Raw genomic sequence first — 23,006 nt, forward strand, 5'->3', positions numbered from 1 at the left:
GAGCAGAATCTCTCCCTCCGTGAGCAGCCCAAGCCGTTTGCTCTTGACGGTCTTGCACAGGCTACAGAATGTCTCACGGTACACGTCACTTTCAACGGTTTTTCCGTGCTCAAGGAAATGTATGAGAATCGGTCTTCGGACGTCCAAAAAGGTGACGAGCATCTCCTTGCCTGCTGGGGGCACAGCTTTGAATTTTTAGGGGAGAGTGACGACGCATTCTTCCATTGCGCAGATGTGTCGCTATGCTATCGCAAAGCGAAACACGCAAATTTCAACCGGTTTATTTGTTAACGGCGTTTCGTACCTGTTCATTTGAACACTACTCATTGTTATGTGCCTCTAATTCAATTTTTTCATGAGCGTATTTCCTGTCCTCCACTTACAAACGCCACGCTTTTCAGTGTCGTGATTATTACGTCTGCACTGCGATGCATGTTTTGATCTCTAGTTCCCACATCATCCATTTTAAAATGTTTTTATTATGTCACTTCTTGTTTGCCTCCCTGTCTGCTCGGCACAAATTTTACAATTGAGTTTAAACTGCTTTCCCGGTGAACGAGAGATCTGAAACTTTCAACATAGCTCTTAACTGGATGACACTGCAATATTAACTCGATTTCTTGTGTGGTTTGTGGTGCAGGTTACTTTATTTACCACTGTCGTTTCTCGAAGAGCTACAGACTTGAAACGTTGAACACAGTCAAAACTGGGTGACAATGAATTATTAACTCGCTTCCTTGTCTGACATGTGGCGGAGGGTACACTGTGTGCCACTGCCATTTCTCCTTTTCCCGTTCCAGTCGCGAATGATTTACAGAAAGAACGGTTGCTGGTAAGCCTTCGTGTGTGTTCGAATATCTCTATAATTTTTACTTTCACGGCCTATCGTGAGATATACGTAGGAGGCAATATACTGGTTGATTCAGATGAAGATAAACTGATATAAACCCGAAATATACCACACATTTCTGTTCTAATCTCATCAAGGTGTTTCAAATCGATTAAAACATTTCACACACACAGGAAAATAAAGTAATTATTTACATGAAAATAATGTTTTAATATATCAGATTTTTGGTCCGAGCTACAAAGTATAAAGTAATTTCTCCTATCCTCTATAAAGTTTCCTAAAACCATACAGATAGTACTGAAAATTTGTGATTGTGAATTTTTAATAGCTGTAAAAATACTTGTAAGATGTATAACGGAAAACGTGGGGCTCATGCTCTGCATAGTAGATGCGTCATTAGTCCACCTTCTGGCTACCATCTGCTCATAATCAAAGTGCAGCCACTCAAAGATGTTCAGTGTGGGCTGTAGTTATCGTACAGCAGCGAAACTTGGTGGATAGTTTAACGCATTACTGTGGAACCGATTTAGGCTGTAAAAATAAAATTAGTCCCAGTTTTGGCCACCAGATGCAAATCTCGCGCTGTGAATGCAAGAGAGACGTATAGAAATGTTTCCATGTGTAATGGAATTAGGAACGGGACGTGGGCGGAATATATCAAACAACTGAGAAAAGCATTATGTTGATATTATTATAAACCGCGGCTTACACAATTCGTCCATTATGAGCACCGGAGACGTGCTTCACTCGTAAAGCGACGTCATCAACAGTTGCTTACTGCAGCTCCGGTGGAATCTGAGCAACGTGTTCCTGCTTTCAGGTCAGTTAAAGACCGAACGTTTCCCTAATAAACGCATTCTTTCAGATATCCCCAGAGCCAAAAGTCACATGGATGAAGATCACGTAATCTTGCAAGTCATTCATCTGGGAAACCTTTGAGATAACACGTTCGTGGCAGGTTGCATTAAGCAGATCTTTTTGTTGGGAGAGCGATATGACGTTTTACCCACAGTGCATGAAAACAGTGGTTTCCACACAGTTGCACAGTGTAAAGCAGGAATCACGTGCTGTACAAGGAGATCTCGGTAATGTGCAGACGTCACGGTACATCCGACAGACCTTCTTAGTGTATTCTCTTCCAAGAGAAACGGTCCGAATGTAAAGGTGCTTGTGAATGCACACCACGCAGTCGTATACGGTGAGTGTAATAGCTCTTCGTGCACAACATGCGGTCTAACAGTACCCAAAATTGTGCAGTTCTGTGTATTCACTGCATCCTTTAGTGTAAAATGTGCCTCGTCACTCCATAGAATATTGTCCGGCCACATGTCATCAATTTCGATCATTACCAGAAGCCGCAGAGCAAATTCACAACGTTGCTGCGGGTCTTGAAGTTCAGTTGCTGCACCGTCTGGATCTTGTTCAGGTACCAGTGTAAAATAGACCAAAAAACTTTTAGTAGTGTTGACCATGGGATGGACAAGTCTCGTTACTCTGCGCGAGCACTAGCATTGTGCGGGGCACGTCCTGCATGGTCAGTTACAGCAACAGCAACCTCGTCAGTAACTTCCACTGGGACAGGACGCATTCCTCTTTCAGGTGCCACATCAAGCTCACCCGTGTTTTAGAATTTCATTATCATCTCCTTTAATCCGTTTAATGACTCCAGGCCTCTCCATGGACGATCTAGTCGTCGATACGTTTTCAGTGCTGCACTGTATTTGGTGCCGTTCACATAAAACAGCTTCACTAACGTCGCACCATCTTTCCTCTTGATAACCATACTGAGCCCTGGCATTATGGCTTGACAAGTAACAGCTTGGACCTGAAACCGCCATACAAATAGAGAGGCTTTATATAGGCTCTCTGGCCGCGGTGGTCTAGCGGTTCTAGGCGCTCAGTCTGGAACCGCGCGACTGCTACGGTCGCAGGTTCGAATCCTGCCTCGGGCATGGATGTGTGTGATGTCCTTAGGTTAGTTAGGTTTAAGTAGTTCTAAGTTCTAGGGGACTGATGACCTCAGATGTTAAGTCCCATAGTGCTCAGAGCCATTTGAACCATTTTATAGGCTCTCTATACAGGGCGAGTCACTATTGCCACCTAGAATAACTCCGAAAGTATGATACGCGCTGAAAAGTTTGTGCGACAAAAGTTGCATGGGACAAGGTTGATTTTTTTGTTGATAGGTGGGGTTGCTTCAGAGATATGAAGGTCAACTTTGTTTTTGTTTCTCTTTTGTTTTGTTTTGTTTTTTTAATGGAATGTTATAGTTTGCTATTTATTTTCTGATACTAGCTATCGAGACGAATCCAATGATGTGTAACAGTAAGGTCTTTGAAGATCAACGAAGGTCACAAAAATGCCGTGAACGTCCATTTACAGAAGGCGCTCGTAGTGATGACCATTGGTATCATTGCAGTGTTGCAATCTTCTTATCATGGATTGAGTGGTATCCCTTATCACATCGGCACTTACCGAAGCACATGCTCTGACAATTCTCTCTAGCATATCTTCAGGTTTAGTTGGAACGTCTTTATAAACAACGTCTTTTAGGAATGCCCACAAGAAAAATTCCAGAGGCGTCAAGCCTGGCGAACGAGCCGGCCACGACACATCTCCTCCGCATCCAATCCAACGATCTGGGAATTGTCTCTGCAACTCATTTCTAGCCATCAGCGAAAAATGGCCGGACACCCCTAGTGTTGATACCACATTCTGTTCCTTGTTCCTAAAGGTGTTTTTCCCAATAACAGACCGAATGTTTCTTCGTACCATTAAAATTTCCTTCGATAAAATAGGGGCTTATAATTCTGTCCTCCAGAATCCCACACCATACATTCATCGACCACGATTTTTTGTGAGCAACTTGTCGCAGCCAACATGGATTTTCAGTTGTCCAATAATGTATGTTATGCAAATTAACATTTCCATGGTTCGTGAATGTAGTAGCCTCGTCAGTAAATAAAATCAAATTAATAAATGTGTCATCCCTCTGAATCTGAAGTTGAGCCCATCGGCAGAATTCAATGCGATGCACACAATCCGTACCAGTTAATTCTTGGTGGAGACTGATATGTTAAGGATGATATTTACGACGATGCAGAACACGAACAACGCTACTCTGGCTCATGCCAGATTCCCTTGCGATTTGACGCGAACTAAGACAAGGAGCTCGAACCACAGTGGCAATAGTACCAATTTCCGTTTACTCGCTAGTAACTTTCCTTTGCTAGAAATGTTTCGATGCGTCAAAGATCCAGTTGTTCTTAATTTATCATACCCATATTTAAATGTACGACACTAGCTCTCACTAAATTTCGTTGGCATTCTCCGTAAATTAGAAGCATATCGACTTGTTCTTTGAAGGAATACATCATTCACATTCGCTTGATTCGAATATGCTAGTCTTACCGTTCCTTTTAGTGTTGTATTGCGAAATCGTCGAATGATGTTTACATGTCAATGGCACGTTAGATGGGTACGCCGTATTCGGCGAGTATTTACTATTTGCACGATATACGAGACAGAATTGTCAGAGCATGTGCTTCGATAAGTGTCAAGGTGATAAGGAATACCACTCAGTCAATGATTAGAAGATTGCAGCACTGCATTGATACCAATGGTCATCACTTCGAACACCTACTGCGAATGGATCTTCATGCTACCTTTGTGACCTTCGCTGACCTTCAAAGACCTGACTGTTACACATCATTGAATTCGTCTCGATAGCCGCTACCAGAAAATAAGTACCAAACTATAGCACCCCATTTAAGAAAGCACAGTTGACCTTCATATCTCTGATGCGACCCCACCTAGCAACAAAAAACCTACGTCATATTGTGGTCCCCGTTATCTGATGCAACATTTGTCCCACAAAGTTTTCAGCTACTCTCATACTTATTCTAAGTAGCAATAGTTAGTGACTCACCCTGTATGCAGTGTACAGCGCCAGAGTTGGAGCTGGTGGTCACAACTGAAACTGATTTGTTTTCCAGCGTAAAACTACCAAGTTTCGTTGCCACACGATAATTACTGCCCGTACTGGACTTCCGTGAGTAGCTGCACTGTAATTATATCTATTGCATGCGCCCCTATGTTCTTCGTTATAAATCTTATAAGTATTTTCATAGCTATAAAAAATCAGAGATTTTTAGAACTAACTATAGATCTACGAGTAATTATTTACACTTCTTAATCCGATATGAAACGCACTAGGTTAAAAAATTATTTTTATTTAAATAATTATTCGTTTCTAATGTCCGCACACAGGGCTCGATGATCAGAAATATAAACTATAAACTTGTGATGAGACACTGGCAGCAGGAGCATCGCCTTCTTTCGTGATCCTACGTTATATAACAGCTGGTGCAAAGAGTTTAATCTTTTTGGTTGGTGCACTTTCTAGAAAGACACAGGAGCTCTAGACGTGCTCTTAATCACCAAAGCTGTCATGAAGTGGCACGCTGGAAGGTTCTTCTAAGGTAGAGCCCATGAGTACTCAGCTCTACTGTTTCGGAACACACCAGCCTGCAATACAAAGCCTGACGGCGCTTTTCCGTGATAGTGCGTGTGACTTAGGTGATAGGGTGTCCGTTATGTTCTGACAAGCCATTGTCCAACTTTGCCTCTCGAAGCTCAGTAAATGTTGACATAGCGTTATCGGATAAAAGAGTTTGGCATGCGGCCGCACTGATCTCATTCGCTTCCTGTATCTCTTGCCGGAACAAATAAAAGGACTCTTTCATCAATACAGTGCAAATGATACGCTGTCAAAACATACGATATGCCTAGAAAACGGCATCTGCAAACTAAAATGTAAAAGTATACTGTCGTACTGGCGACCAAAATTTTAATAATAACGTCGAAAAAACAGAAATGTGGAACTAATTTTTTGTTTCCTTGCAGGTACGCGCCTGCAGTTTCAGTGTACATTGAAATGTCTGCGACACGGTACCGTTACAGACTGTAGAGCAGGTTTTCCGCGGACTGGTGTTCCGCGGGAAATGAGAACTGCTCCGCGAAAAACTATTAATAACATGGCGCTTTTTTTAGATTTGACGATTCTAATTATGTGTTTAAATTTTATTATGATATCTATATTATTTGTTATGATTTAAAAATGAAGTAATCACTGAAATAAAATTTCTAATTTTTAGGATTCCTTACGTCAGTTGGTTAAAACAGCACCGTTACAGGATCACGTTGCTGTGTGTTTCTCTGTCGGTCTGCCTGTCCGACTGTTAAAAATCCTTTTTCTCACGAACTGATAGACGTATCGAGTTGAAATTTGTGCAACACACTAAGGTCTAAGGTCCCTTTGAGGTTCAAAAAATTGAAGCTTCCATGTCAAAGAAATCAAAAGATATAATCATTTATGTCATGCATTTTGACACCCGCAAACTCACTCATCAAAACATATAGGGTATTTCCCGTTGTCCTAAAATCAAGAAACTTGACAAGCAGCGCAATAAAGCATAGGGGGAAAAATGGGAAAAATTGTTAATTTATAATTATATCAAGAGAAATTCTTTTTGTCATTTCTTATCCGAGTGTCTTTCGGAGTAGGAATTAAAATCCATGGAGGAGAAATAAAAACTTTTGAGGTTCGCCGACGGCATTGTAAGTCTGTCAGAGGCAGCAAAGGACCTGGAAGAGCAGTTGAACGGAATGGAGAGTGTCTTGAAAGGAGGATATAAGATGAAAACCAACAAAACCAAACGAGGATAATGGAATGTAGTCGAATTAAATCGGGTGATGCTGCGGGAATTAGATTAGGAAATGAGACACTTAAAGTAGTAAAGAAGTTTTACTATTTGGGGAGCAAAATAACTGATTATAGTCGAAGTAGAGAGGATATAAAATATAGACTGGCAATGGCAAGGAAAGCGTTTCTGAAGAAGAGAAATTTGTTACCGTCGAGTATAGATTTAAGTGTAAGGAAGTCGTTTCTGAAAGTATTTGTATGTAGTGTAGCCATGTATGGAAGTGAAACATGGACAATAAATAGTTTGGACAAGAAGGGAATAGAAGCTTTCGAAATGTGGTGCTACGGAAGAATGCTGAAGATTAGATGGGTAGATCACATAACTGATGAGAGGGTATTAAATAGAATTGGAAAGAAGAGAAATTTGTGGCACAACTTGACTAGAAGAAGAGATCGGTTGGTAGGGCATATTCTGAGGCATCAAGGGATCACCATTTTAGTACTGGAGGGCAGCGTGGAGGGTAAAAATCGTAGAGGGAGACCAAGAGATGAGTACACTAAACAGATTCAGAAGGATGTAGGTTGCAGTAAGTACTGGGAGATGAAGAAGCTTGCACAGGATAGAGTAGCATGGAGACCTGCATCAAACCAGTCTCTGGACTGAAGACCACTACAACATAATTTGCATTACTTAAAATCCTACCTACTTTGTTATATTTGGCCTAAAACAAAAACCGATTGAAAACAATACATTACAGCCCTTTCGTTTCGTTTCAGATACTAGCAAATATGTGCGAAATTCAGAACAACAAACATGCCAGACTCTAGCGATGGCACTGACCACATTACCCTTCCCCCACACTCCATCCGCTCCCCCTTCACCCTCTGTGTAGGAATGTTTGGCCACTGTACAAGCCCTCAAGATAAAGCATATAGTTCCTGCATATTATTTTCTTTTTCACTTGAAATATTTAGTGTGAGACATTATAATACGTGGATCCAAAATATGAAAGCTTCTCCCAATACCCATGCCATGGTGAAATTCAGTTTCCCTTAGAGTGGCTGCTGTTCCCTAAATCCCCCAACAGCAAACAATACAAAAATTGTGATTCTTGAAACTGTACCGGTGTAAATAGTGGGAACGCTTCGAGGCCAGGGCGTTCCTCCTACGTATATGTCGGCAATATTCCATCGAAGTTACGGAGAATCCTAAGGAAACATTACGTCAAAGTAATCTTCGAGCCACCTACAAAGAATTGGGGTCTTCTCGGTTCGACAAAGGACGATATTGTTCTGACGATCTAGGATTGCTGAGGGATGGAATCTGCAGAATACCGTGCCATTGTGGCAGGGCCTATATTGGTCAGAGAAAACGCACAGTACGGGAAAGGTGTTTGAACATGGTCGCCACAGTCGCCTTTCGCAGCCCAATAACTCAGCCATAGCCGGGGGCTGTATCTCGACAGGACATTCTATGGATTATTCTGCCACGGAAATCTTCGCCGCGACGAGACCCTTCTACGATTCAGTTATTAAAGAATCGGTGGGTATACGTTTGGTGGAAGATCTCATTAACTGTGATGGCGGTTTTCAACTGGATAAGATGGACCGGTGATTTCTTTAAGATCTTCAGAAAGTAAACATTTTATAACTAATAATATATCTAGCAACAGTTAATTTTATTAATGTGACATCTGAATTTTGAAACCGCGAGCCCCTTTTTCCGCAAGAGAATGCTCATGTAATATCGACATTAAGCATGCACCTGACCACTGTAGATCGAGAAATGTTCTAAGTGGGACGTGAACGCGATAGAGGGCCGCCTCCAGTGTAAAACACTCACCCGGCGATGGCTGAATGGTTGTCAGCCGAACTATCGCGGAAAGAAGTCGACGTCATCCGGCTGAAAATCTGAAACTCCACAGAATAGGAAATTCATTACGTTATCTTATTTTTGAATTGTTAATTAAAATTGCGACTACTGCCTGTAAATCAGGCAAACTTTAATACTTTATCATTAAACAATTAATATTGTTCTATTAAATATTTCACAAATTTTCAGAATCAGATACCGATCAATGATGACACGTAGGTGCCGCAGCATGTCTTGGTGATCAATGCAAGAAAAATTATGTTCCCGAAAGTGGCAGCAGAGGCAGAACTACCCTCCATATACCATAATTTGCATTGCAGAAGTTACAGAACGAACCTGATGGCATTTATGGGCACACAGTCATTCTTCGAGTCATAAATGTTTAAACGCAAGCACAGCAGTAGCTCATAGTCTCTTTAAAAATGTTTAAGATTACGCCTTTGTGTTGCAGCCGGAAAGACTCCAGCAAGAAACTAACAGCGTGAGGAAACACTTTCCCAAGGCTACAAATGCTCGATAACGGTACAGCGTCATATACACACAAATGCTCGTTGCAACTATAAGCGTTTTTTCGTTTATTTATTTACCCCAAGCACCATTACAGTATACGTAATACTACATCTACGTATTTGTGCGTGTGTGTGTGTGTGTGTGTGTGTGTGTGTGGAATGTAATGTTACGTTTCAGTTGCGTGATGATGAGAGAAGGGAGAGAGAGAACGCGGTTCCGGCTCATAGCCTACTCCTCGCGAATGACACCATGGGACTGCCAGCATTAATGCTTAAATCGCGCGCCAATACCTCGCGCGCGCGAACGGGATCCGTCGCTCCCGGCGGCATTTTCCCGCGCCGCGGCGCGCTTCTGCAAACCGCGACCCGTTTCTCCAGCAGAGGGCTCTGGTATTCGACGCCGTCTACGATTGATCTTCGATGACGTTATGCCCCCGCTGGCGCCTGCGCTGTTGTAGAAAGCCAGCATATAAATTGGCGAGTTTCTCGGCGACGCGACAGTAGCACCTGAAGATGGCGGGTAGTTGTCTCGCTGAAATATTGTGCGGTTTCTACAATATTATCCGGCGTAATTCCCGGGAACCTATCAAGCAGATCCTTATTAGCCAAAATCTGGTCATCCAGGCGGTACTCAGTTATGAAAACCGGTTCCGATACGGAACGATGGGGAGAGGTTGGAGGGGATAAGAACGTGTATGTGATGAGAATACATTCTATAGTTCGTTTCTAACAGATTTTTGCAGCGCACTGCTTGAATTCATCCGAGCCGACTGTGGCCCGCACTACCCTCCTCCCTCCTCCACCTCCCCCCGATCCCTTTCGTCTAAAATCAGTTTGCGCTCTTGTAATACTGTAATAACTGAGACCACGAATTCCCTGAGCAATTAAATCTTAAAATGCATGCATTCATGCACTCTCAAATGACGAATTGTACCAAATCAAAGGAAAGATATGCAATATAAGTATTCCTCCTTTTGTTGCGATGCATTTTATTTTCTTTGAAAACAATGTATAACAACCAGATTTTTCCCAATCTCCAGTGATCGTGGTAGCTCTGCGCTTTGAAGGTGCTGAGCTAGCAATCCCTGGATTCGGGAAGCGAGGAGATTCGAATCTATTCGCCGACATCCGTGACTACGGTTTTCTAGGGTTTCCTGTTTTCATTTGAGGCAAACGCCCTGGTTGGTCCCTTACTGTAGGCCGCAAACGATTCCTTCTGAATTCCTTTCTTTCCTGTCAGATCCCAATTCCCTTAAAGATGCAGCCTGTCTGGTTAAATGAAAAGGGCTATATTGAAGGCGAGCCGAACATCTTTTCGGAGACTCTTGACATTAAAATCCATATTTACATAGGAATGCAGCTAGAGATGGTCATTTTGTGTTATGTTTCTGTGCATAAAATGGCTCACTTGTGGAACGGCGCTATATCATGTCTTCAAACTATAGCTCACAATATATGTGTACTCCGTTTTGATTTATAAATAAATTTGATTGCTTTAGTTGACTGTTGAAACAGTAATTTAAAAAAGGTTCTTGATCACTTATGAAAACAGAAGAATTTTAATTAAATGAAAGATACTTCAACAAAATTTCAGACTGAATTGAGGAACTTGGGATGCTTTCATGTGCTGAAGAAATTCTGCGCTGGTTTGAGATAAGTCGTAAATTTATATATTAGATTGTAGGAGAAATATGGCTGTTTTTATTTTTTAAATTGAACCTGTTTAACTTTATAAGTTATTCAACCCAACATTAGGATTCTTGTGCTCTGCTATGGTGTACCTTATATTAAAAGTTGTGTTCTGTTAGCAGTATATTAGACTTTTATTTCGTTTGGCAATAGAATGAAGTTACCATATTTCCAAATAAAAAAATAAATTACTTAGTTTTATCTACAGTAGAAAGTGTTTCTCCCATTACTGGTTTACTTTCGTCAAGTAAAGAACAACCACCGCCTTTAGTCACAATCCTTATTTTATTTTAATGCACAATGCATTTCGAACACTTTGGACTCATCTCCAGATGCTTTATCAGGTTCTTTTGTCAGGTGTAGGTTAATTCTGGTCCTGATAAGATTACAATGGCGTATTACAAAGTGGCACATTGGGGATATAAATTTAGAAATTACGACAACCGAAAACTAACATACTGTTCCCATCGGTGGAAACATGATTTTGAAGCACATATACGTAAAGGTGTTTATGTGCTTATATATATATACACTCCTGGAAATGGAAAAAAGAACACATTGACACCGGTGTGTCAGACCCACCATACTTGCTCCGGACACTGCGAGAGGGCTGTACAAGCAATGATCACACGCACGGCACAGCGGACACACCAGGAACCGCGGTGTTGGCCGTCGAATGGCGCTAGCTGCGCAGCATTTGTGCACCGCCGCCGTCAGTGTCAGCCAGTTTGCCGTGGCATATGGAGCTCCATCGCAGTCTTTAACACTGGTAGCATGCCGCGAACAGCGTGGACGTGAACCGTATGTGCAGTTGACGGACTTTGAGCGAGGGCCTATAGTGGGCATGCGGGAGGCTGAGTGGACATACCGCCGAATTGCTCAACACGTGGGGCGTGAGGTCTCCACAGTACATCGATGTTGTCGCCAGTGGTCGGCGGAAGGTGCACGTGCCCGTCGACCTGGGACCGGACCGCAGCGACGCACGGATGCACGCCAAGACCGTAGGATCCTACGCAGTGCCGTAGGGGACCGCACCGCCACTTCCCAGCAAATTAGGGACACTGTTGCTCCTGGGGTATCGGCGAGGACCATTCGCAACCGTCTCCATGAAGCTGGGCTACGGTCCCGCACACCGTTAGGCCGTCTTCCGCTCACGCCCCAACATCGTACAGCCCGCCTCCAGTGGTGTCGCGACAGGCGTGAATGGAGGGACGAATGGAGACGCGTCGTCTTCAGCGATGAGAGTCGCTTCTGCCTTGGTGCCAATGATGGTCGTATGCGTGTTTGGCGCCGTGCAGGTGAGCGCCACAATCAGGACTGCATACGACCGAGGCACACAGGGCCAACACCCGGCATCATGGTGTGGGGAGCGATCTCCTACACTGGCCGTACACCACTGGTGATCGTCGAGGGGACACTGAATAGTGCACGGTACATCCAAACCGTCATCGAACCCATCTTTCTACCATTCCTAGACCGGCAAGGGAACTTGCTGTTCCAACAGGACAATGCACGTCCGCATGTATCCCGTGCCACCCAACGTGCTCTAGAAGGTGTAAGTCAACTACCCTGGCCAGCAAGATCTCCGGATCTGACCCCCATTGAGCATGTTTGGGACTGGATGAAGCGTCGTCTCACGCGGTCTGCACGTCCAGCACGAACGCTGGTCCAACTGAGGCGCCAGGTGGAAATGGCATGGCAAGCCGTTCCACAGGACTACATCCAGCATCTCTACGATCGTCTCCATGGGAGAATAGCAGCCTGCATTGCTGCGAAAGGTGGATATACACTGTACTAGTGCCGACATTGTGCATGCTCTGTTGCCTGTGTCTATGTGCCTGTGGTTCTGTCAGTGTGATCATGTGATGTATCTGACCCCAGGAATGTGTCAATAAAGTTTCCCCTTCCTGGGACAATGAATTCACGGTGTTCTTATTTCAATTTCCAGGAGTATATATATATATATATATATATATATATATATATATATGTGTGTGTGTGTGTGTGTGTGTGTGTGTGTGTAAATGCACATAAACAAGTTTCTCATACTGCGCTTCAAAACTATGTGTGTATACATATGTACATAAGGGTATAGATGCACATAAACATGTTTACTCATTCTGTGCTTCAAAACTATGTCTTCACCACTGGAAACAGTAAGTTATCTTTCGACGTGTCTTAGTTTTGTAAACTTACATTCACAATTTGTCACTTTGTAATGTACCATTGTAATCTTACCAGGACTAGAATCAACATAAATCCGACAAAAGAAAAGAAACTAATGTAGACTCTTAAAGCATCTGAAGAAGAGTTCCCAGAGCTCGAAATGCATCGTACGTTGAGATGATATCAGGATTGTGATTGTAGGCGGTTGTTCTTTATTTAACAAAAGAAATATTTAATTGTGCATTTACATATTTGTTATTACGCGTTATAGTTTTTTACGAGAAGTTTTTTCTGCTTAATTTTATAGATGGAATATTATTTGCATGAAGGTTTCCCAAAAGTAAATTATGTTACATAAAATTAATAAATAAATTAAAGTGTTTTCAGAGCAGAATGAAAAACATTAGACTTTTTGAGGTCCTGTTTAACAAATCTGACCCCCTCCCCTTTGACAAAATCCTGGCTACGTCCTTGCTGCACTGCTAAAGCAGCAGTAAAAGGAGGTCGATCTGCCCACACTACGTGGCTGCAAACCCGACGAGAGTACATCACTAGAATGGACAAGTCGCTGGATTCGCAATTTAAGTGACTAAGCTCAGACTCTTTTACTTCTATATCATTTCAGGATAAATTCTATATCTAGTTGGTTATTCCGCAGTTAACACTTGAGTTTTGGACAGAGGGTTCATAGAGTTACTTTCAGATCATTTCTCTACTGTTCCACTCTCGAATAGCATGTGGGAGAAATGAACACCTATGAGCAAATCTTTCCGTGAGAGCTCTAATTCCTCTTCTTATCACTGTCGTCGTTTATACCTCTGCAGGTGGTGAGAATAATCGTTTGGGATTCGGAGGGGAAAATTTGATTTGTGATTGTAATTTCTTGAAAAGATCTTGCCACAATGGAAAACGCCTTTGTTTTGGTAATTACGATCCCAACTGTTATTGTTTCCTTGACTTTGACATTTGATCTTTTTCCATGTCCTCCGTCAGTGACATCGTGTAAGGATCCTAGCATAGTGCAGGCAGTCCCTTCAGTAATTTTGAAACACCTTGTAAGCGTTCTGCCAATAAAACGTAGTTTTTGGTCGCGTCCCACACATTTTCTATGTGGTGGTTCCAATTTAAGGTGTTCGTAATTATAATCCCTACGTATTTATTTGTATCGGCTACATTTACGTTTGTGTGATTTATCGTGTAACAGGGATTTAACGGTATTTTTTTTAATTCTCAAGTCGAGAAACTCACTTTTTTGTTAGTCTGGGTCAACTGACACTTTTTGGACTATGTAGATATCGTTTTTAAATCATTTTTTAATTCGTTTTGATTCTGTGATGACTTTACAAGGCTGTAAACGACAGCATCATCTGCAAACAATGTAAGAGCGTTTCTCAGTTTGTCTCCTATATCGTTTATGTAAATTAAGAACAGCAGAGGGTCTTTGACACGTCCTTGGGAACCCTAGATATAGCTTGGGTTTCACTAGATCATGTCCCGTCAGTTACTGCGAACTGCAACGTTTATGAGAGCTAACCACGAATCCAGTAGCACAGCTGAGACGTAACTCCATAGTCACGCACAACAAAAACAAAATGTCTGATTAAAAAGAAAGCAACCGACCGGTTAAAACTGATACCGGTACTTTAGTTCTGAGTAACCAGTATATTTCGGTATTTCTGTGGTCTCAATTATAACAGGTATTCTTTATTTCTTACTAATAGCCCAGTAAAAAAATCGAAATATCAATTAACCGTAGCAATAGTGCTAAAATTTTTCGTCTTTAAATAATTTTTTTTAAAAAGGATTAATTTTTATTCGTAAAATTTCCATTGGTTGGAAATACTGAATTATTATAGGAAATAGGAAAAGAGATTAACGCTATTTTAATAACAATGACGAAGAAACAATCAAGAGACAGATGGCACAAGAAATTGTACAGCATTGCTGAGCCAATAGAGTCCCTATTTCAGTGTCTCGTGGGTAAAGGTACGCGTGTACGTGCTGTATGCACAAATTGCCGCATCTGTTCTACACGGTAGTTTCTTCGTTTACTAGTTGAAGTAGCAGTGAAGTACAATGCTTCATTTGTTTTAAGAGATTAAAGATTTGTCCACCATTTCGATGAAGTAATAAAAGAGGAAGGAAATAGTAACAATGATAAATTAAAAACATGACAACAGTTCATTCATAGTATACAATAAAAAGTAGCTGACTGATGCATGTCTACATAATACGCCTTTATCAGCTTGTGACCCTTGAAAACGGACAAATTAACAAGAAAAACAGTTCAATCTCAGTTTTCCTCCTTTAGCAATGACTATTAGTAATACTCAAATACTGGTATGACCCCCGATTACAACATGATTTTTAGTAGCCTCTCAAAAGTTTAGAATCAATAGAATAGTGGTGATTTATTTGTCTTATTCAACCATTTATCACTTTTAGAGAAAAGTGGTTATTTTGAGCGATTAAACTGGCGTGAAAAAAAAACGATGTAACCTAAAACCGGTTGCTTCAGCGATAACTGCCATCCCTAGCGTTCACCCCCCCCCCCTCCCCCCTCCTGTAGACGCACAGCTGACTCAGACACGCTTGCCGACAATCTATGAGATCCGATTTCTCTCTTTGACTTTGGATTTAGAACAATGGCCGCAGTCCTAATATGCTAAGAAACTTAACAATAGATAATACTCAGTGATGTTTGTTCCCCTGAATCCTGTTGTTAATTGTCACTACAGTTTAACAACAAATGAAAGAACAGATAAAAACCAATCGGAAACAGATGCTGCTGATAGACTTCTACCAACTTTAAAATAAGTCTTAATTTTGCTGTAACACCTGTTGATTACAACTCAGACCACGGATAAGAGTAAAAGATAGTAAAATAAATGTAAGAGAGGGGGAAAATCGTGGTTTAGTATCTCCTAACCGTCTACGTCATAACGAGCAGCTGCTCAGACAGAGAGGTGTAGCCATAAAAAGAAACCTTGCTGTTTAAGGAAGCCCTCAACAATCCTTTCAAGTAATTTTCGGAAAGAATACCGAGCCTAAAAACTAGGACTGCCAGACGGAGATTTAAACGCAGCCCCTTCTTACAGACTTCCGGCGTTGTTACTACCGATCCACCTCGCCCAGCTGTACGAAGTCAAGCAGGAGATCATCAACAAAGGAATGCTAACAGATATTTCCGAATTATACAAGGTGTATCAAAAAGAACCATCGGATTTGACACTTCTATATTTCTGAAACTAATTAATATATATAATGAATTTTGTTTTTTGATGAACGGGAAACTCAAAAAGCATTTCTTTCATACCTTTTCATAGGTGTTCAGTAGGCCCCCTTGAGATGCACGGCGTATGTCAATGTGGTATTCAAATTGTTCCCACACTGCAGCGAGCATGTCTTGGGTTACAGCTTCCACAGCTGCTGTTATGTGATGTCTCAGTTCATTCATTGTTGATGGTAACGGAGGCACATAAACAGAGTCTTTTATAAACGCCCACAAGAAATAATCACATACAGTCAGGTCCGGTGACATTGGAGGCCAGTAAAGTAAGGCTGAATCATGTGGTTGAGTGCGACCGAACTATCGTTCACAATCCTTTGATTTAAAAATTCCCGCAATTCCAGATGATAGTGTGGCGGGCGGCCACTCCTGTTGGTAAATTTAGTCGTTCAAATCAGGCTCCAAATGTGGGAAAAGTAATTTCTCAAGCATATCAAGATATGAGCTGCCTTTAACAATGTTCTCGGGAAAGATAAATGGACCATACATCTTTTCCCGTGAAAATGCACAAAACACGTTAAATTTTGGAGAGTTCCTCTTATGTTGTACAACTTCATATGCTTGTTCCGTAACCCATATTCTCACATTATGGCGACTCACTTTTTCATTTAAATGGAATGTTGCCTCGTCACTAAACATTAAGCGTGGAAGAAAACTGTTATCTTCCATCTTTCCAAGAACGAAATTACAGAACTCCACACGTTGTTTGTCACCTTCACGAAGAGCTTGCAGTAGCGGAATTTTTATGATTCCATGTGTAAATGTTGAAGCAACACACGCCTGAAGGATATCGGGGGCATGCTGAGCTGTCGAGCTGCACGGCGAACGGGTTTCTGCAGACTCCTTTTGAAACTGTGGCGGATGCGTTCGACGTCTGTAGGACACTCGGGGACGGCCTGGATACTTGCCTTTACACAAACAACCTGTCTCTCGGAATTGTTCATGCCATCGTCTAATGCTCTTTGCTGTAGCAGGATCCACACCATACCTTGTACGAAAAGTCACGCTGAACAGGTACCACTGAACCGCACTGCGCAAAACGTAGAACACAGAACACTTTACGTTGTCCCGATATCATTTTTACTAGAGCTGAAGTGCTGCTACCTAGCGGGAACCATGTAAAACTCGAGAGTTTGCTCTTTCCAACAGTACGTTGTTCAGGCACATATCTTAAATAACATAATAGTTATGATTTTTTTAAAATCGCATGATTCTTTTTTATACACCCTGTATTTACCTAAAGTGGAACATTTTTATAACTAAAACGTTAAGAGAGTTGCGTACAAGAAAACTGAGCCTTTCCTTTCGCGGACAATGCTTTTACCCACATTTTATGCTGGCATCATAATACATCTTTAAATTTATCGTGAATCAAACATCTCGTTTAACAACTGATCAAACTGACCTATGTAAGAAAGAGGCAACGATATCCACCATAGCCCAGATCTGCCGGTACTTCCTACTTTCACAGAAGCTTATGGTGAATATCTAGCCTTGCTCATTCGCGAGTTGCTAGGGCCACCATGTTTGAGGCGCTATTCATCGTGAAGTACAATTAAACAAAATATGTCGAGTGTGAAGACTTACGTCTCGCCATTTCTCTACATAAGAATACAGTGAAAACTATGAGATTCAAGGGCGCTCTTAATACAAGAAGTTCCTTTTCCTCAGTGACATTCAAGATGTAAATTTTTAGTTTCTCGGGCAATTTCAAAACACTCTGCGGTAGACTGAACTAATCACCCTAGGAGAGCTATTGGATTATTTCTGAGGTATTATATTTATTGGTGAGTCTCTGGGTAACTACAGTGTTAGAAAATCGTAATTTTGTTGTTCTGTTTCGATTGATCCGAGGACTATTTTGTACTTAACGTTAGTTTCATCTCTGGTAATGCTTTGCATGTGTGAGAAACGTCAAATTTAGCCAAGCTCGGATTCCGTGTGAAACTGTATTCCTCACAAACGAATGAATAAAGCCGGCCGCGGTGGTCTAGCGGTTCTAGGCGCTCAGTCCGGAACCGCGCGACTGCTGCGGTCGCAGGTTCGAATCCTGCCTCGGGCATGGATGTGTGTGATGTCCTTAGGTTAGTTAGGTTTAAGTAGTTCTAAGTTCTAGGGGACTGACGACCACAGATGTTAAGTCCCATAGTGCTCAGAGCCATTTGAACCATTTTTTTTTTTTCGAATGAATAAAACAGTCCATACAAGGGGACCCATACGGTAGTGTATAGGATTGGGGGGAGGGGGGGGGGGGTGGACCTCAGGGTATGGAGTATTTTTAATATTCTCAAAGACGAATGACGACTTGTAAGTCGCCGTAAGAAAATTTCCAGTTTCGACCCTGTTAAAAACCTGCATAATACCGACTTCTAAATCATTTTTCTTAAATAAAAACACCTGACTACTCTATATTTGTTTCTTCCCCTGAGAGCTAGGAGGGCTCCCTGCGCCAGGGTATAGAGTCTATAGAAAGAAGGAACTCACATGCATGCGGTCTCAAATAGGGCCATGTCTAGTGAAGCACCATTATATCAAAACGATATTTCTCGTTGATAATTGCTTTCAAAAAATGGTTCAAATGGCTCTGAGCACTATGGGACTTAACTTCTGTGGTCATCAGTCCCCTAGAACTTGGAACTACTTAAACCTAACTAACCTAAGGACATCACACACATCCATGCCCGAGGCAGGATTCGAACCTGCGACCGTAGCGGTCGCGCGGCTCCAGACTGTAGCGCCTAGAACCGCTCAGTCACTCCGGCCGGCGATAATTGCTTTACTCATACCCATACCTGTATACGGTTAACTTGAAGAAAAGGTTAGCATTTCGAATAAATCTAATGTCTTACTTGCATGGAAGAGTGCCCTCAAACATCCATCAGGGAACTATCTTATACATGTTCCATGGCTTCACTAAATCGCTTCAAACGGATGTCGTCTGGTTACTTCACTAGGCCATAGGCCTCTCCTTCCTCACCTGATATCGTGCTACGTGTCTCACGTCCTCCAAAAGGAAAGACGCTAGTTCCTAACACTCCTCCGGCCTTACTTCCCTCCTATAATAGACCTTAGAAGCAGAAACATTGGCGGCATGGTGTATGTCCCGTGTTCAAGACGGACAAAACATTTTAGTTAAGGAGGAGAGGAGGAGGAAATTAGTGTTTAACGTCCCGTCGACAACGAGGTCAGTAGAGACGGAGCGCAAGCTCGGGTTAGGGAAGGATGGGGAAGAAAATTGGCCGCGCCCTTTTAAAGGAACCATCCGGGCATTTGCCTGAAGTGATCTAGGGAAATCACGGAAAACCTAAATCAGGACGGCCGGACGCCAGATTGAACCGTCGTCCTCCCGAATGCGAGTCTAGTGTGCTAACCACTGCGTCACCTCGCTCGGTTTTACTTAAGACTACCACACTTCCAGCCTGTAACATATTAAGTGAACCATCTAACAATTTCGAAGATAAGTATGTCCTGTAGACATCGTTATTGCTAAGCATACAGTTCACCGAGAGGCTTAGATCGCCTATAAGGGAAGTCTGACGACCACTCAGTTGCTACTGCTTTTGCAGAATCCCTTTCCCTTAGGTTGCTGTGAACGATGGCTGTGTAATTGGCTGGAGGATCGCGAGGAATAACGGCAAGTGATTTCCAACAATTTGTAACCTCTACAACGCTGCGGTCCAGCTGATTTCTTACCATAGCGAGTGATGGTTCCCTACCCGAACTGCAGTCACTTTGGCTCCCAAATCCGATATTCAGTGCACTGATGTCCCAATACCGCTTCTGGTTGGTTATACAAACAACCAATAATTTTTTTTAAAAATGCTAATTTGACTGCAGGGCCTCAACTTGGCAGTCGATTTTCGCCCCTTGAAAACGTCCTATCGCATTTCAGTCTTGCTGGGTCTCTCAGGCTGCTACTTCTCTACGTTTTTTTTAAATATTGAATGATGTGGAGGAAGGGATTTCGTGTGGAGTGAAAGAAACCAAAAAGTGCTGGACTGATAATGAAGTTATTAATTTCCTTTACTTGAACAGTGAGCCGATCAATTTGTAAACGGCTATACCCACTCTTGCTTTTAGCCACAAAGGTTGCCGTACGTAAATATTTGGTGACAAGTATTTGCCAATTCCGAACAAGTATCTGGAATGTATCCCCATCACTACGAACGTTTCTAGCCATTTAGTATCTAGCAGTAGCCCAACAGTGACGATGCCGAAATTTTTCCACAATGTGCGTGGTCTCGGTGAGTGTAATAAAATTTTCGCATGCATTAGTTAGCGTCAATAAGATTTTTAAACATTTTTTCCTTGAGCAATGAACTCCACCCCCTGCCCCCTCCAAATTGTTAAAGGTATTACGGAATCAGAAGAGATAATCGACAGACATTATTTGTGTAAAACAAGGGGCAATCGGAAGATCCGATATTTTATCGGGATAGCAAAACTGATTCCGGTTCAAAAATGGTTCAAATGGCTCTGAGCACTATGGGACTTAACATCTATGGTCATCAGTCCCCTAGAACTTAGAACTGCTTAAACCTAACTAACCTAAGGACATCACATAACACCCAGTCATCACGAGGTAGAGAAAATCCCTGACCCCGGCGGGAATCGAACCCGGGAACCCGGGCACGGGAAGCGAGAACGCTACCGCACGACACTGATTCTGGCCTAACATGTAGTTACAAAAACGAGATTTTGATTCCGAAATCAGGTTTTCATCTTTCAAAACTCTCACATGCCAGCTTTATGACTAATGATATGTTAATAATGTTCGGTCACTAAATTGTACCCGTTCCAGATTACTAAGACGAAAGCTTAAGTACTGGACTACATTGCAGAATGCTCCACAGTATAAAATGGTACAAATGGCTCTGATCACTATGGGACTTAACATCTGAGGTCATGAGTCCCCTAGAACTTAGAACTACTTAATTCTAACCAACCTAAGGACATTACACACATCCATGCCCGAGGCAGGATTCGAACTTGCGACGGTAGCGGTTGCGCGGTTCCTTACTGAAGCGCCTAGAATCGCTCGGCCACAGCGGCAGGCTCCACAGTATAATGTGGAATGATGGCATAAGACATAGATAGTGATCTGGCTGTCACGTGAACACGTTAAGCTCAGTGACTTCCGAAGAGCTCCTGGGGACTAGTGCGCTATACATCGAGGTGACGGAAGTCATGGGATACCCCCTAATATCGGGCCGGACTTCTTTTTGCCCGGCATCAACTCAACAAGACGTTGGAATTCTCCTGTGTAAATACTGAGCCCTGCTGCCTCAATAGCCGTCCATAATTACTAAAGTGTTGCCAGTTCACCTATAAACGTTGGATGTGATCCATGTCGGGCGATCGGGGTGGCTAAATGATTCGCTCGAATTATCGAGACCGTTCTTCAAACCAGTCGCGAACAACTGTGGCCCGGTGAAAACGGGCACTGACATCCATAAGAATTCGGTCGTTGTTTGGAACCATTACGTCGTGGTCTCCAAGTAGCAGAACACCCAGAGGATTCAGTCCAATCCGTGCAAACGCAGTCCACAGCATTATGGAGCTACCACCAGCCTGCACAGCGCCTTGCTGGCAACTTAGGTCCATGGCTTCGTGAGAGCTGCGCAACACTCGAATCGCATCTTCAGCTCTTACAAACTAAAATCGAGGCTCATCTGCCCACGCCACGGTTTTCCAGTCGTCTAGGGTCCAACCGCTATGCCCACGAATCAGGGAGAGGCGCCATGACGTGCGGTTAGCAAAGGCATTCGAGTCGGCCGTCAGCTGCCATAGTCCATTAACTCCAAATTTCGCCACATTCTACTAACGGATAAGAACGGCATATGTCGCAATTGATTCCTGCTGTTATTTCACGCAATGTTGCTTGTCTGTTAGCACTGACAACTCTATGCAAACGCCGCTGTTCCCGGTGGTTAAGTGAAGACCGTTGTCCACTGTGTTGTCCGCAGTGAGAGGTAATGCCTGAAATTTGGTATTCTCGGCACACTCTTGCCACTGTGGCTCTCGGAATATAAATCTGTGGAGCCTGTATATAATACAATAAGACTGGAGTAAGATAACTGGGAGCAACATGAAATGTGTCCCTACAGCGTTCACTCATATTCTGCACTGCTCGATTTGTCGACTTCGAGTCCGCATGTAGAACGAAACCAGAGATATTGCAGCTTACCCATGGTGCTTGGAGGTGGAGGAGGAGGAGGAGGCGGCGGCGGTGGAGACGACGGTCTGCTCTAGCGGAGGCAGTCACAGACTAGCGAGTCAGCTGAGCTTCGGTCGACCCTCGGCCTGGCGCCCTTATCACGGGCAAACACAATGCGCGGGACACCTTCTGTGTTGTCGGCGCCTGCACTCGTCATATGCGTCTGCCTCTCCAGTAGTCCCGGTGCCCGACATAAGCACCGCTCCCTTCCCTACATTTAGGTGAGCCACATTTCCGCTCACACCTCTTTTGACCGTTCCGCAACCTCCCGCATAGGGGGCATAGAAATATGTATCCCTGACGATGAGGAACAATTGAAAGAGTGGTAAACAAATAAGCCAGTAGGTCTGGGTTGAACCACCGATTTTACAACCGGTGGCGCAGGTGGGGGTGTAACCTCTACATGGGGTAAAACCCGCACCTAGTTTTTAATTGACTGCCATCGATTCAGGATCTGACCTCTGACCACCTGGTGGTACGTTTGTTTTATTGTAATGTATCGTTCCTTGAAATTTCCACCACGCACGTCGCTCCATAGGTGAGAAACTGACATAGGTATTTTTTTAATACTCGCGTATAACTTTCCTGATGTTTCGTTTGAACGTTGTATAACGTACGTTTTGTTAAGAAGAATCAACGAATTACTTTTTTATACTGCTGCATTTACGCTTCATTTTCGCGTGGAAGTACACTGTGAGATCAAAAGTAT

General features: G+C 42.8%; 1 protein-coding gene across 1 annotated transcript in view; it reads right to left on the bottom strand.

Moving 5' to 3' along the window:
• The window catches only part of LOC126162087 (uncharacterized), a 175,083-nt gene extending 152,782 nt beyond the window's left edge, over positions 1–22,301 (bottom strand). The window contains exon 1 of the mRNA XM_049918360.1: positions 22,268–22,301. Coding sequence (XP_049774317.1) covers positions 22,268–22,271 — 4 coding nt within the window. The 5' untranslated portion in view covers positions 22,272–22,301. The remainder of the gene's footprint in view (positions 1–22,267) is intronic.
• Positions 22,302–23,006: the final 705 nt, after the last annotated feature.

This window comes from Schistocerca cancellata, chromosome 2 (assembly GCF_023864275.1).
Source record: "Schistocerca cancellata isolate TAMUIC-IGC-003103 chromosome 2, iqSchCanc2.1, whole genome shotgun sequence".
In the NCBI taxonomy this organism is placed as follows: domain Eukaryota; kingdom Metazoa; phylum Arthropoda; class Insecta; order Orthoptera; family Acrididae; genus Schistocerca; species Schistocerca cancellata.